Genomic DNA, 16344 nt, shown 5'->3' on the forward strand with positions numbered 1-16344 from the left:
CTGAGCCGGGCTCGTGCACAAAGCGCCCGGCGTTAAGTCAGCGCGCAGCACGACGTAACCGCCCCGAGAGCTCAGAGCCAAGCTTTGCACATTTGCATACAGGATTATACCAGTCTTTTTTTTTTTTTTTTTAAATGCATGCAGCAGATTACAAAACAAGCAAAAAAAAAAAATCCCACAGCAGACATTATCACTAGCCTGATTCTGAACTCTACATATGGCGAGAGAGCTGATCGGCAGCAGAGGTACGCTGGCAGCTACGCCGGAGCAGGGTGGCTCCTCTCGCACCCCCACGGAGCTGTTTCAGCCAAGTGACAAATCTCAGCCAGAGAAGCCGGCACTTGGCTGGATGGCTCCATTGAAAAACACCTGCAGCCACTTTAAGGAAAAAAAGAAAAAAAAGTCAATGGGCATGGATTTGACTTTCAGTGGCTGCGGGAACTCCTGGCCAGGCTGGAAGCCTAGGACAGAGCCCCATTTATTTGAGGACTGTCTCATACAGCGGCACTTCCCACTGATGCTGTTCTCAGTGCCCCACAAGCCGACCCACAGACTTGCACAGAGCATCTAAAATCCACGCTTGGCCGCCCCAGCTAATCGCGGAGACGCAGCCGATTTCTGCTCCGTGCCGAGCAGCACAAGGCCAGCTCCTGCCCGACATCGCCACAGCCCTGCCAAAAGCTGCTGCTGCCCGGTGCAGGCAGCGACACCAGCACGGGAGCAGGCAGCTCGAGCAGCAGAGATAGCAGAGACAGCACTGATCCCCTTCGCACGGGGGAAGATAACCTAGCAGCCCCATAAAGCCTCCAGGAGCCTAAACCTGGGCCCTGGATGTTAGGTTCAAGCAAAATCATTTCCTGCATTTAAGACGCACTTTTAAAATTTGCTCTGAAAATGAAAAAAAAAAAAACAAACCAGGCACACGCAGAGGAGAGAGAGGAGTTCAGATCCTGTGCAAGAGGCGGTTTTCCCCCCGCACAGCCGGCGTGCAGCACCAGCAGCTCTGCCGCTGCGCTTTCAAGGGCAGGTCGCAGGCGGGCACCTTCTCGTTGCGACTTGCTCCGAGCAGGGGAGAGGTCCCCCAGCTCTATCCCAGCCCGACACGACTCGGAAAAAGCTCCAGAGATAACTCACTGCTGCTTCCAGCTTAGAGTAAAACAGATCAGTAAAGGCTGAGAATGGTGCGGGCAGTCTTCTGGATGCTGCTGCCACTTCTGTGGCCGAGCTCCCCGCTGCTCGGCGAGCCCATCGGCGGGCTCCTGCGCCTGCCTGGGAGGGCTGCGCCCTGCCCCAGACCGCAGCCACCCCGAGCTGCAGCGCTCCTTACCCGGCTGGCTAACAGAAAGCCCTTTTGTAAGGCTTCAGCAAAAGTCCTTTTCTTTAAAAGCCAAGTACCCCTTGTGGAGGCAGCTAGCAAGCCGCGGCTCCATTTCCAAAGCCAACCTCACCGTGGCTCCAGCAACCCCAGCGCCGCGAGCCCTGTGCGGACGCCGTGATGGGTGCGAGCGGGGTGCAGGTGGTGCCCACGGGCACAGCCCCACGGGCACCCACGCAGGTCGGGCCGCACACCCCGATGGCACGCAGCCACCCTGGCAAGCACCGTTTGGGCCCAGACGATGCCCACGGACACAACCCCAACGCGTGCCCATGCGGGTGGCACACGGCGCACCCCAAAGCATCGCCACCTCGGTAGCCACAGGCTGGGAGCTGGGGCTGCTGGGGGGCACCCAGCACCCACCTTGCACCCCTATAGGTCCCGCTCCAGAGCAAAAGGCAGCACAGGGCTGCGATCGGGGCTCCTGCAAAGTTCCTCTGAACAAGTTTCCCTCCTGTCTCCACACCTTCCCACGAGGAGGTCAGTGGGAGCGGGGGCTCTGCCGCCCCCCCCCCTCCTACACCCCTCTGCCCCTGTGCACGGCTCTGCACGGCCGGGTTCGCCCCATAACAGGCGTCAGAGGGGAGAACCGGGGCGGAGAGGGGGGAACCGGAGCATCCCCGCCGGGGCACGGGGCTGCCTCCCCGGGGGCCGACCTCCCCCCGGCTCCTCCGCGCCTCGCCAGCGCATCCCCCGTCTTCCGACAACTTTGCTACGGCCACAACTATCCCGACCCCTCGACCCGGGCCGGATCGGGCTCTCAGGACCGGCGGCTGCCCCAAAAAGCCCGTTCCGCCCCCGCCCGGCCGCCCTACCTGCCCAGCCGCCCGGCTCCGCCGCCGTTTGCAGCATCCTCCCGCCGGCTGCTCGCTCCCGGCTGGGCGAGCGCGCTCCCGGAGGAGGAGGAGGAGGAGGAGGAGGAGGAGGAAGAGGAGGAGGAGGAGGAAGGGGGGGGATGAAGGCAGCGTGCGCGCCGCCGCGGTCCCGTCCCCCCCCACCTCCTCCCTCCTCCCCTCCCATCGGCACCGTGCGCATCCCGCAGGTTTGGGGAGGCAGAGATTTGGGGAGGTGGGGGCCCCCCAGCCCGGCTCTGCTGCCTCAGGTCACCCCCGAGGGGCTCCCCACATCGTTCCCGGGGGGGTGCTGGGGGGCAGGAAGGTGCAGGTGGGTGCACAGAAGGGGGTGAGCCAGCAGAGCAGCGGGGAGGGCACCCAGGTTTTGGGGGGACAGAGGTGCCCGGTGGCCTCAGCGTCATGCACACACTCAGGTCCCAATCCTGCCCGCTGAGCTTTCCCCTCCACCTCCAGGCCGAAGCTCCCAAGTCCTGCAGATGCCAGCAGCAGAAAAACACCCGATTCTGCATAAACTTGAAGCACGGGGACCAGCGGAGGTGGCACCGGTGTCCCCAGTGGGGCCGCAGGGCTCTGCTGGTAGCACTGCCCCAGGTGTGACCCGGAGCTGTCCCAGCGGGGACAACACCTCGCGTCGTGCCCAGAGCCTCTGCAAGAGCTGGGGGAGCTCAGCTTCTGGAGGAGGAGAACGGAGCCGGGCTGGAGGGGGGGCCTGCGGGGAGCCAACTGCCTGCTCTCAAGTCATCGCTGCTGGAGCACAAGGCACCCGCGAGGCTGAGGCTTCTTTGCTGACACGCAGCTGCCTTGTGCTAAGATCAACATTTTTGGAAAAGCGTGTGTTTTCCTATCGCTGTCGCTGTTATTAATATTTCAGCGGCCCCCAGAACCTTTAAGCGGGGCCACGCGGCGTTGACACAGGAGGGCAGGTATAAAAAAGACCCCGCTCCCCACCCCGAGGAATATTCTGTCTAGATGCCTTACATAATCACATTTTGCCCTCCTCCAGGACGCCGCGCAGAGGATCTCAAAGCACTTCGCAAACTGCTAGTTAAGCTCTGCAGCCCGGCTGCGAGGGAATTGCTCGGCCCTCCCGGGCTCCCTGGCCAAGAGCACTCTACACCAGAGCAGACGCGCTCAGGAGCTCTCAGCCCCGGGAACTCTCGCCCCTGCTGTAGCAGCGGAATTGATGCCAGGATGGAAAAGTCCGATCAGGCAACCAGGAGCTGCTGGCAGAGGGGCTGGAGGCTGCTGCCTGCGAGCTCCGGGCTCCTGCAGCAGGGCTGGAGGCTCGTGGGGCCACCCCAGCTCCCAGGAAGGTGGAAATCAGGGGCAGAGACACCAAGTCCTCTCCAGCAGCTGTTTCGGGACCCCGGATGCTGGACCACGGGATGGTGGCCCTGCAGCTCTTGGTTTTGCCCACTCAGACCAAAAGCCCCTTCCTTGCCACCAGAGCCAGGGCTGGGGGCCCAAGGAAGAGCAGCGCAGCACCGCTGGCTCTCGTTATGAATTACTCTGTTTTTTAAGAACCCTTTCCCCAAAGCTCGTTGCATATATTTGCCGTGCCATCTGATTTTTACAACGCTGGGTGGTTTTTTTCCCTCCCTATAAATAATTACAGGCAGCCTAATGGATCTCAAACCTTGCATTACCTTGGCTGTCAGGAACTTGACAATTACGGCGTAGCCTTCCTCTCCGAGGAGCAGACAGGGCTGCAGCTCCTCCACACTTTTTGCATCCCCATTAACCCCTGCAGCCTCTTCCCACCTCCCACCACGGCACAAACACACAGCCGGCCGTATCCCCTCTTCCAGGATGACTCTCCATCCGCTGTCATTGCTGCCTTCCCTCTCCCCTCGGCAGCCTTTCACACCACTCAGCCCAATGTGATATTTTCTTTGCCCTCATTCCCATCTCCTGAAGTTTTCATAGGGTAACCAGCAAGCTTTCATGCAGGGATATTTTTAATTAACCTAAACTTCCATGCCCATTTTGGCCTGTCCCTATTAAGGATCTGAGCCAGCACCTGAATTCGGGTTTAGGGGCTGCGCCCTGGTAACTCATTTGTGTGCCCTCTCAGCTGTTTGGAAGCTGCAGAGTGAAATGAATTTATTTAAATAACTTTTATTGCAGTGAGGTCCGAGGGCCTGGAGGGCCTGGTGGGGTGGCTCAGCTACCAGGTGGTAAATGACATTGTGCCAGGGGCTGTCACCTGCGTGTCCCTGCGGGGCATCCTGGCTGCAGGATGAGCCCCCAGCCAGGCAATTCCAGCAATCTGCTCGGTGGTGGGCCCTGAACCCTTGGACATCTGGGCTCAGATCCCTTCAGAAACCTGGGTTTCCAGGAGCAGGAGCATCTACACTGCTCCCCTGTAACCCTGCACCCCTACAGAAGGAGTGGGGATTTGTAACGAAATGCAGCTGTAGGGGGTGCTACTTGGATCAAATTTCCCACCCCCAAGGTGGGGTGGAAGTGGTTGTCCCAAGGCAGGAATCAGATCCATCAATCGCTGTTAGTGGTCCATGGGCTTGCTCCAGCTGAGATTTTGGGCACAGCTCTGACGGTCGCTCCTTCCCCACCACACCAATGGGTTTTGCCAGCTGAATTCCTCACGCAAATGTTTTCCCTAGCGTTATCGTCACAATCTGCTTTTATTTTCCTACACAACCTTGCCCAGCCGCATCTCACTCCCGTCTCCTTCCCACGCAGCCACAGCCTCGGCTGGCTCCAAACAAACCCTGACTTATGGCAAATAAACTTCTCTTCCCAGAAAAAAAAAAAAAAAAAAAAAAAAAAAACACGGCACAGAGAAAAAAGGCAAGGCATACGATCTGCATCCCAGCAGAGCTACCCAACCCTCATAGGGACACCTCGATCTGCATCCCAGCAGAGCTACCCTACCCCCAGGGACACCTCATTTCTCGAGTGCATCTCAGCTTCTCCCTGGGATGTTTGTTGTTGCTCGTCGCCCTCGGGCCTCTTGGTTTGCTGCAGATCGTCCTGAAATTGAAGGCAAACCTCTAAACAAAAGGCAAGGTCGTCTCCGGCTGCACCACACAAAACCGTTGTGGGTTGATTAGCAGGAGGAGACGCCGCTTCCAACCCCTCCGTCTCGCTGCATTTACCCACAAAGTCTCTCCCCATGCCCTCGTGCTCATTTCTTTACGTAGCATTGGACATCCAAAAGAAAAATTAGTCCCCAAAGGGAAGTTTTTGCAAGCCAGCATGGGCCCGTGCAATGCAAGAGGCAGCACTGTGCAAAGCCACCAGCATCGGCGCAAGCTTACTGCTCCCAGATGTTCCTCTGATTTCAGCTTCTCTCCGCAGCTTACCCTTTACGCTGGGAACAGGCATGTGTCCAAGCTCAAAGGGCATTCTTCCTCGTGTTTATGGACTTGGGCAATCCCCAGTCAGCAAATGGGAAGTTTTACAGCTCAGCCAGCAGCCAGCAACCTAAGAGCAGTGGGGGAGGACTGGGGGCTTCCCAGCCCCCAGCAGCAAGGGGCTGCCACTGCCCGGGGACACCACAGGGACACGGGGCAGGGGCGATGAAGGAGCTGAAGGCAGTCCTGGCCACGATGCTTTTGTGATGTTTCCAAGCCCAGAAGTGGAGCCGCAGGACCATGAGCCCTGCCTGTGTCCCACCAAGAGAGCCCCAGCCCCTCCGCAGCACTAATGGTTCCACGTTGCGCAAGGGGAGGTTTGGATTTGGAAGAAATTCTTCACGGAGAGGGTGGAAGCATCGGAAGGGGCTGCCCAGGGAAGTGGTGGAATCCCTGTCCCTGGGGTTTTTTAAGGGACACGTGGATGTGGCACTAAGGGACATGGCTTAGTGATGGGGCTCGGTAGCTCAGGCTGATGGCTGGACTTGATTTTGAAGACCTTTTCCAACCTAGCTGAATCCGTGATTCTATGATCCGTGTCCCAAAATCATCCCAAATCATCAGAGGACAGCCACAGGCTGCTCGGTACCCAGGCTTGGAGGGGACGGGTGGGCAGAGGAGGGGACACGCTGCAGCTGCCCAGGGATGGGGAACCCAGCACAGGTCCCACAGCCCTGATCCTGGGAGGTCTCCGTCCCAGCACCGCTTTCCAGGAACCCTCCCTGGCTCCTCGGCCGTGGTGCTGAGCTGTGCCAAGCTGCTCCCGCAGCTGCTGCGGCCGTTCAGCAGCTGTTAAGCCTATAATTGCTCATTGAGTCATAAATATATATATATTTTTTGGTGAGAGCAGCACTGTCAGGGAATTAAAATCTTTGCAAAAGCCCATAAAGATTTCATAAGTGTTTCAAATCCAGATCAATGAATCTTCCCAGCCTGGAGAAAAGGGAGGCAATAGGGAGACAAGTCTTTAACCAGAACTGGTTAAAGATGTTTTTGTCAGGCTGCAGGGTATTTGTCAAAGCTCCCGTGGTGTCCCCAGGGTGGCCCATGCTGGGTGACATCATGATGGGGACACAGGTGGGAGGACAGGGGCTGCTCCACCACTGCTTGGAAAAGCAATGAGCCAGTAAGACGGAGTGAGCGCGCCCGTGCCAGCAGCACCTCGGCTCTCCTGCCAGTGCTGTGCCCATTAGCCCAATTAGCAAATTACCTGGCTCTTGACAGAGGCAGTGATTGGACTGGAAATCAGCCTGGAAAAGGGGGCCCTGCCCTTCCCTTCCCACATCCCCTCCGTGGGAGGGCACTGGTCCCTAGGCACACACCTGCGTTTGGGTTTGGGGGAAACCCACACAGTCCTCAGGGGCCAAGGCTTTAATTCTGCACAAGTTGCTGTAAAAAAAAAAAAAAAAAGGTGAAGCTAAATCATTTGCAGACCCTTGTACATGAGCAATTACCTTGTTAACTGAATCTCAGCGCTCTGCTGCGAGGTGCTGCCGTAAGCACAGCAGCGAGCACCCCGGGGTGCGTGGGTTGGAGATCACCAAGGGCTGCACCAGCACCTTCCTGCTGCGGTTAGGGACAGGGTGAGAGGGCTGGGACATCCCCGTCTGTGTCCTGAGCTCGGCCAACACCTTGCCTCTGTGGTGACCATCTCCCTCCTGCCACCGAGCTCTGGGGACAGCAGGACAAGGCCGGTGACCAAGCCCATGTGCCAGAAGGGACGAGCCACCCAAACGCCCACGTTCCAGCTGCCCATGTGCACCACACTCACCTGTTTCATTGCAACGCTTCCATTGCTTGGACTTGGTTCAACTGCGAGCAAAAGAGGACGAAAAGCAAACCTTGAAGCTATCTCAGATGGTTCCAAAGCTCACGAGCAGAGCCAGCTCTCCCAGCATTACACCAGGGCTACCCTGGGGCCACGGGGGCTTTGTCCCATCTCTGTCCCAGGACCTGGCTCCTGGTTTTGCGGAGCAAGAGCACGCAGCAGATCCTGGCACAGGGGCTGGCAGAGCAGCCCAGAGGCTGCCCCACAGCGGGGATGCTCCAGCCCCACAGCAGGGATGCTCCAAGCCCCATGGCGGGGACAGGAGCCAGCAGCCATGCAGGGTGTCCAGCACGCGCCCTCCTCTCCTCCAGCAGCAGCTGGAAGAAACAGGGGGCATTGAATGACTTCAAAAACAAGCACCGGGGACAAGCGAGCCCTGGCGATGCTCTCGTGTTTACAGGGTTGCCCAGGCACCGCTCGCTCCCGCGGCCGCCTCCGCTCCGTCCCGTGCGCTGGCTATTTTTGGTGCTGAGCCTTCTCTGCTGATGGTTTTATTAGCTTTGTGAAACATCCAGGCGGGAGGAGAGCTGCTCCAAGCCTCTGCTTCACAGCTACATGGTAACAGGCTTGGCGAGGAAAGGCTCAAGGACCTCCGAGTGCAGCAGCGGGGAGAAGCGGCCGCCTGGCTACTGGCAGAGCAGTGGGCCAGGTGATTTCTAGAAATTAAAAATATTTGGGGAAGAGGCCACCTGGCTTCTGGCAGAGCAATGGACCAGCTGATTTCTAGAAATTAAAAATATTTGGGGCAGTAGTGCCCTACCAGCCCCTACCCAGGTCCCCAGAGCCACGCTGCTGCTGGCAGAGTTTGCACGCCAAGACCCTACATAAAAACCCTGGTGGTTGCACCCCAGGACCCCACAGCCATTCCTCATCCCCAGCTGCTCACCCAAGCATCCTGGTGCAAATGTCACATCCTGATGTCCTCGCCCAGCCACGGAGCTGCCCCCGAACCGGTGCCCAGCCAGGAAAGGCTCCGGTAACTCAGCTCCGGCAGAGGCTCCTGTTAGTGCATGGCAGTTGTTCTTCCCTTCCTGCTGTAACTTTTAATTAAAATCTACAAAAGACGAGATAACTAGTCCCTCCGCATAATTGCAGGGAGCAAATTTTATTGTATAGAAAAGCGGTTTTAAATTTTTAATAGACTTATTTTTAAGTTGGAGCAACACTTTGAAGGGAGCTGTGAGCCCTGGTAACATTATCAAAGGCGAGGAGAGGAACAGAGATGGGTTTATTACATGTTCCCAATAAAACTGTTATTTTAGGGGAGTTTTGTGCTTCTTCCTAATGAGAGATGAATTGCAGCAGCTTCATTTGCTGTAGGAGGAAAATTAAACCCAAACTGATAAGAGGCCCAGCCTCTAGCTTCTGACTTACCTCCCAATTATAAATGAAAGCTCACAGGCATTCCAGAGATGGGACTTGATGTCTACATTAATTATAAATAAATTATCTACACTTAACGTTTAAATGAAATTCCAGATAAAGCTTTATATTTAGAAGAGCGTCACCACATAAATATTTATGCCAGGACTCGGGGGCTGCTTGGGTGCGATGCGGGGAGCCCCAGCTGGGCAGGAGCAGGGCAGGACTCAGCCCTGCACCCACATTTGGGTTCAAACCCCAAAAACCTCTGGGCTGGAGGGTTGGGAGAGCGGGATGCGCATTGGGGCTGGGACAGCCAGGCGTTGGCAGCACCCCCTGCATGCACGTATTTGGGGCTGAAGATGCTAAAAGATTTCCCTGGTCCTCCAAGCCCCAAGACCCAGCAGCTGCATCTTGGCTCTTCCCAGCGGGGAGCACCGCGATGGAGCAGCACATGCTGGGGCACCAGGGGCAGGGAGAGCAAGGCTCACCCCCAAAAAGCTACACAGGGCAGGAGGCAGCACCCACAGCGTGGGGAGAGCAGCACCAGACCCCGCAGGACCTGGGGTCACAGCAGCTGGGAGCCAGAACCGTGAGCTTGGGGGCCTCATCCTGAGCATGGACTTGGTGCTGGCAGCATCGGTGGCCCCACTCAGGTCTCCGGCTGATGGGTCATCACAGATCTCACTGGGGACAGCCAGACCTATGGGGAAAAATAACCTGGGTCTGATGCTGGGGGGCACGGCTGTCCCCCCCAGTCCCTCCGTGCCACCAGAGCAGCACGCACCTGCCCCCTCCTGAAGGTTACTCCTGCCTCCGGGGCTCAGAAAATGTCACCGAGGCCAGCTCTACTCCAGCAATAGCAACGGCCACCTCCCAACAGAATAAGCCTAGTTCTCATTTTCCCCGTCAGCAGCCCTCCCCCAGGCAGCCCCCAGGGGACAGCAGCCTTTAAAGCAGCCTCCCCGCAGGGTGGGGAGCCTCCAAACGGCCTCACCTGGCTGCGGGGGCTCGGCTGCGCCCGGCTCTGCTGTGCCGGGGAGGTGCCAGGAGCCCCAGCTGGGTCTCGGTGCTGCTGGTTTGTACTGGGGGAAACTGAGGCACAGAACTGCCCAGGGACAGTGGCAGAGCGGAGGCCGTGACCCTGGTGTGTTTGTGCCCCCCATGTCTCCGTGGGCAAAGCGGTGCCAATACAAGAGGCAATCTCAGCAATTTTCAACCCCCCAGCTGTGAGGACAGGGCATTATCCACCCCGTAGCGTTTTTTCCCAGCTTTGCCCCAGCCGCTGCAGAAAGTTGTACAGCTCGCACAGGTTTGCCATTTAGCCTGGGCTTAAAAGGAGAAGTTTTTCACACTTTAATGCAGCTGGAGTGGGAAAAAAAAGAGAAACTTGACAGGCCCATGGTGCAGAGAAACTGTAAAAGAGAAGTAAATAAAAGATGATTGAAATAACTCAGCCCTCATTGCAGAAGGCAGGGAAGGATGGCAGGGGAGCTCTGTGCCCTCCTGTGCTGGGCAGGCTCCTGCCAGCCCCCCCAGCCCCCCCTGTTTGCTCTGCCACTGTTTGCCAGCCCCACGCATGCCCATAACAGCCAGAAAGGGGGGCATGGAGAGCCAGAACCCGCAGCGGGTGCCAGGTGATGTGCTTGAAACCAAACGAATGGCACACGGGGCTGTAAACCCTCCTGCATCACCGGTCACAGGACTTCTGGTCCCAACCTGACCGTGCTGGAGGGGACGTGGGGCTGCAATGCCATGGGGCTGCAGTGCCGTGGGGCCGAGCATCCACAAGCCAGGGGCAGGCAGCCCTTAACAAAAAGGGCAGATTTGGGGTGGCCACAGGTGCCAGCCCGCAGCCACCACGACGGGACATGGTGGCACGAAAGGCACGAAAGCAAACCCTGAAGCTTTCTGATGCCTCTTTAGGACCAAAGAGCGTGTCCTGCCTGCTGGGCTCAGCTCTCTGCAGCCTCACGGGTGACCTGGAAAAAATCTGAGCGAAAGCCCCAAATGCAACAGATCCCTCCACCTCCTCCAGCCACGGCTGCTGCCGCTGGTCCCGGCACCCTGCGTCCCCGGGGACATTCCCGGCTGTGCTGTTTCACCCAGCGCATCGAGCATCGGTGACCGCTTGCGCGGAGCATCCCGGCCGTAGCTCAGCATCCCGGCCACAGCAGGGCACGGGGACCATGCAGAGCACCCCAGCGTGTCCCAGTCACACCAGTGTGTGCCCGCGTGGGCTGGCAGCGAGGTTTCGGGATCGCAGCGCCCGGCGCATTTGGCCGGGAGGTGTAGCGGGGTCACCTTGGGTATCGCAGCGCTGCACAGCCCTCGCTCTGCAAGGGGAGCGGTATCTCATTTCTTCCTCAATTAGCTCCTGATTATCAGTGTCCCAGGGCCCCTTTCCAGGGCTCCGTTTAATGCGCCATTAATAATTAATTTCTCAGATAGCAGGAATGCGGCGCGGGGTTAGGGCTTTGTGACTAATAACTGCCGGAGCAGCCCTCATCTCCAAGGGACAAATGAAGGGAACAAAAAATAAAGAGAAAGAATCAAAGGTAATATGTTTTGCAGCCTTTAATCAAACACTGCATAAAGAGTTTGATTACTCAGGTGAAGAACACTTGGGCACGTGCGTGCTTGGTGGCCGCAGGCGGCTCGGTTCCCACGCCTCGCTGACACCACCGCGGCATCACCAGCACCATCCTGCCCCCGTCCCTGTCCCCATCCTCGTCCCTAAACCTTCCCCTGGGGCAGGGAGTGAAATGGAGGCACCTGGAGGAAAAGCTCAATGGCCACCAAAGCAAAGCAGGAGCAGGGATGCGCTGCGCCACCTCTGGGTGCTGCGTGATTTGGGGTCCTGCAGCCGGGACGGGTGCCCCGCATGGGAAAATCCGTGAGGTTGTGCTGGCACGAGCAGACGCAAAACACATTAGAGGGGTCGGTGTGTGACACGGGGGGGCCCAGCAGAGCCGCCCCCATGGGTGCGAGGAGCAAGGAACGTGCTGGAGCAGGGACAGCTGCTGAGCAGATGTGCAGGGATGGCCCCAGCAGAGCCAGCCCCGCTCTCAGCACCTCCCAGCTGCCAGGGATCCCCCTGATTTACAGCAGGAACCTGGGGTTTACAGGGATCCAGGTTCTGCTGGGCTGGGGGAAGCTGAGCTTGGGCCCTGGGAAGCACAAGCTGAAGACAAGCATTTTATTTTTTTTTTTTGCTTTTTCCTGCAAAGCAATAAGCAAGGAATGTGGTAACTCACCCCCCCACAGCCACCCAGTGCAGTCACCCAGCTCCCAGAGCAAGAAACCAAATTCAGCAGGACAAGAGAAAGAAAAGGAGGATCTGGGGTCAGCATTTAATTACGTAAAGCTAATTTACATCAGCTGATGAGGAGGGTCAATGCACCAAATATTCCTGTTGCATCCCCATTTCTTTGCCTGATGGATCCCAGGCTGGTTTGCTGGTACCTGAGCTGAGAGCACTCGCTGGGGGCTTTTGCAGGGCTTTGCTCTGCAGCGAGCAGCTCCGGGGGTCCACCAGGACAGGGCTCTGCTGGCCGGGCAGCTCCAGGCTCCTGGGACGGGGCTGTCCCTGCTGCCAGCACGGATCCAACCCCTAAAAGGGGACGGGGAGAGGGGGCAAACCAGCGTCAGCCTTGCCGTGCAGCGAGAAAGAGCGCATCTTGTTGACAGCTGCACGTTAAGCGTGACGGGTTTCTGACAGATCCAATTATAAAGCCAGGTCTCAGCAGAATCACAGCCCCGATATTTGGTGCATGAAATTTCGTTTGGGAATTTTTCAATATTTCAGCTTTGTGTCCCTGGTCCTCCCCCGAGCCCCGGGCCGTGCAGACTCCAGTGGTTGTCCCTGGCTTTCACACCCCCACTGTGCTGCATCTCCTCCCTTCCTGGTCTGCTGATGCCCAAACCAAACGCAGAGGAGTCACAGCACAGCTGAGCCCCCGTACGCACGAGCAGGGACCTGGCTGCCCTGGAAATATTTCTTGCATGAAGGCAACCGAGGAGATTCAGGCCAAAAGGGATGCAGGGCTCTGAAGCAGGCTGGAGCCCCGGTGGTGCTGTGGTCCCAAGAGCCGTCAGGTCTGCGCTGAGCGCAGGGCTGGAGCTGCACCAGTTCTTTTTATCAACCACATGCCCTGGATGAGAGGTTTTTTATAATTATTGTTATTTAAATAGCAGCTGAGAGGGCAGCGCTGTGCCCCAGTGCTGACCATGGATGCTGTGATCCTAGGTGGCGAGGAAACTTGGGATAAATCCTGCCAAGTTCACAGCGTCAAGGCCTGAGCTGCGTCATTGTCCCCCGGTTCTGAGATCTGGGAGCTGCTGGGAAGACAGATTTTTCTTCTGCACCTGCAAAACTGTTTCATCCTCTGCCGGCCACAGCTGAGGCCAGGCACGCAGGAGCAGCGGGGAGGAAATCGCCGGTGCTCGCTCGGCCGTGTCCCTTGCGGAGCTGGGAGCCTCCCCTCGCCAGCCTTGGCTCTTGTGGCCTCCTCAGGGAGCCTCTGACTTGCCCGGGCTCAGTCTCTGAGTGGGACCAGGAGCTGGCCCCATGTCCCCACAGCACCTTGGGCACATGTCCCCCGTGCCACCGGCACTGCTGGCATCACCCGTCCCTATGCCAGGGAGCTTCTGTAGCCCGAGCAGAGAGAAACCTGCAGCGACTGCATTTCCTGCCTCCCCGCTTGGGGCGGGAGGGAAATTGTTTGATGCTAATCCCCTTGTTTAATCCAGCAGAAACCTGACATGAGAACAGCCACGATTAATTCCCGGGAGGGAATCATCAGAGGTGCAGCAGGCGGTCAGGGGACTGCGGAGCGGAGAGAGACGAGGAGGCTCCTGCACATGCTGGGGGAGGAGAGGGGAGATAAAAGCAGCGTGAGGAGAAGGGGTTTGGTTTTGGGGATCAAGTTGTTCCACGATGCGCAGTTTTCACCAGGCTGGAATTTCCCTCGTTACGGAAAGGGGCGCTTCAGCTGTCCCGGGAAAGGTCACCTCTGCACGCCCAGGCTCCAGCCAAGACACCAGGAGTTTAAGATGTGCCAGGGAAGCAAATTCAGCCCCTTTGCCCTCTGGTGCCACCAGACCGATCCTGCTGCTGCCCAAGAAATCATCCGCTCGGGGTGGGATGCAGCAGCCCCCCCAGGTCACGTCCCCAGCCCTGGGCATCGCCTGCAGAGGGGCACCCAGGGCTGCTGCTGCTGCAGCCGCTCTGCGCCCTCCCTGCTGGAGACCCGCACCTAATTCTGAGTTTCAATTTGCCTGACTTTATCTCCAAGCCTTCGGTTCTTATTATTCCTCTCTCTGCAAAGTTAAAGAGTCCTTTAATACCTGGCACTTTTCTCCCTGGGAAGGTACTCGCGCCCTGTAATCAAGTCACATCTCAGGCTACTTTTCGGTAAGCTAAACAGATTGAGCTCTAAGGCTCCGTTAAATACCCAGCCTCGGGAAGGGCCAATCTGAGAAGCTTCCAGGCAGAGCAGAGCAGAGGGTTGTTCTTTTTTTTCCAGCTGGCGCATTGAAAGGTGAATTGCTGCCTTCTGATGTACTGACGATAAATGAAATGGGCTGTATAAAAATAAATCATTGTGCTGCCCTGGCTCTGGGGAGGTCGGTGAGCGCACGGCTGCAGGAGGCACGGGGATGCTGGCAAAGGAGGAACTGGGGCTGGGAGCCCGTCCCATGCCCAGCCCTCACCTGCGGGAAGCTCACCTGCAAAGAAGAGGGTAAAAAACACGTTCGTGGCACTTTTAGCAGCAGAAGTTGCTGCAGCAGCTGTTCGCTCCGAGTCTAATGGTGCCTGACTGCGCTTACAGGCAGGGAGTTATGACGGCCGGGAACGTAAGCGCATTGGGGAGCTGAGATAAGCAAAGATGCTCCGAGCCACAGGCTTAAATCCAGAGGTTATTGACGGGGGATGTGTCAGCGCGCAAGGACTGGCCCAGCAGCCCTCGCTAATGCCTGTTTATCGACAAGGCAATTGGAATGATGAAGTGGGGCTCTCGACTTGTTTTAATCACAGGACAAGCTGGCCCTGGGCTGCGCGAGGAGGTGGGAGCAGAGGGTCCCGTGGGCTGGGGGCTGCTGGGGGGGACAAGTGGCATGAAGCGAAGACATGCAGGGGGCTGGCTGGGGCTGGGGACACGCTTGGGCAGCCCCATGGCACATAGACGTGGTCAGACAGGGACTTTCAGCCTCCCTGTGTCCCCGTGACTCTGAGGCCAGTGCAGCAGCATGCTCCAGTCCCGATCGATGCGGGAGTGACCCCAGCTGCTGATCGGAGGGGAGATGCCAGCGCCTCCACCCCAAGATGAGGATGCAGGGATGGAGACGCAGCCCCCGAGGTGCCATTACCAGGGCATCCGGGAGGAACGGGCACGGGGCAGAGCTGCCGAGGGAGAAGCCTGCAGACTTCAGCTCCAAAGGACGCCAGCTCTGAAGGACACCAGCCAAGGTCACAGCAGCACTCGCTGCAGATCGGCTGCTCCCTGCCACCGGGCCCAAGGTGCCTGAGCTCCCAGGAGGGAGAAGCCAAAGGGGGCTGGTGTTAAACAGGGCTGGGGGGAAAGGGCAGAGGCTGGGTGCAGACCCACGAGGCACCTGTAAAACCCACAGAGCCCCACACAGCAATGATCTCCTTGTCGTGTATCCCACAGGGGTAATCTTGCTAAAGATGGGCAAGTTTGGCTCAGCGTTGCAGAAGGTTTGGGGGAGCAAAGGGGGTAAGGGGCCAGCCGGAGCCATCCAGGCTGGAGGGAGGTCGTACTGCCCGGAGCTGCAGGCCCCCATCAGGTTAACTCCCAGCCTGGATTCTCCAAACCCAAATCAGGGCAATTTGAGCTTAGCAAAATGATCCGGGGGCCCCGCAGGAGGGCTCTTGCTTGGGGAGAGGTAGGAGAGGCCATCGCAGCCCGCAGAGAGCTGCAAATAACTCAAACGGCCTCATTACCTACTTTCTGATGAACAGGAGTTGGCTTTCGTGCTCCCCCCGGGGCTACCTCCACCTGGAACTGGGCTGTGCCCCCGCACGGGGGGAGCTCCCCATTTGCTCGTCCCCCCCCCCAGGACCCTCGAGGGAAGCGGCGCACGGCGAGGTCCACGCGTGGCAGCCCCGCTCCGTGTCCCCAGGACCCCTGAACCCCAGCATCGCCCCCCTGGGGCCGTTCCCCGGCCGCCGAGCACCGGCACCGGGCGCTGGCTTCCCTCTAGCGACCGGCGGGGGGAGAGCAGGGATGGGAGCCCCGGGCCAGGACCAGGGCAAAGCACCCCCTGCCCGGAGCAGGATGAGCCAGGCGGGGCAGCTCAGGACCCCCCTTGTGCTGGGTGCCCCATTTCAGCCCCTCAGCCCTTTTATTTCTGCACAAGGGGAGATCCCCCTGCGGCTCCAGGATGTGCTTCTGCGGGGCTGAGCCGTGCCGGAGGGTCCACAGCCCGCTCTACTCTGCTCTGCTCTGCTCCCCCCCGGGGTGGGCGAGGTGCTGGTGGCTGCACGGGGGGGGTCCGGCTGCGGCAGCCCCACGCAAACAAACT

General features: G+C 58.5%; 1 protein-coding gene across 1 annotated transcript in view; it reads right to left on the bottom strand.

Annotated features, from left to right (window-relative positions):
- Positions 1-7386, bottom strand: part of ZNF385C (zinc finger protein 385C) — a 78733-nt gene extending 71347 nt beyond the window's left edge. Inside the window, 4 exon segments of the mRNA XM_050715432.1 lie at positions 2191-2374; positions 2377-2472; positions 5125-5223; positions 7378-7386. Coding sequence (XP_050571389.1) covers positions 2191-2374; positions 2377-2472; positions 5125-5223; positions 7378-7386 — 388 coding nt within the window.
- Positions 7387-16344: the final 8958 nt, after the last annotated feature.

Source organism: Cygnus atratus, chromosome 25, assembly GCF_013377495.2.
Source record: "Cygnus atratus isolate AKBS03 ecotype Queensland, Australia chromosome 25, CAtr_DNAZoo_HiC_assembly, whole genome shotgun sequence".
Lineage (NCBI taxonomy): Eukaryota > Metazoa > Chordata > Aves > Anseriformes > Anatidae > Cygnus > Cygnus atratus.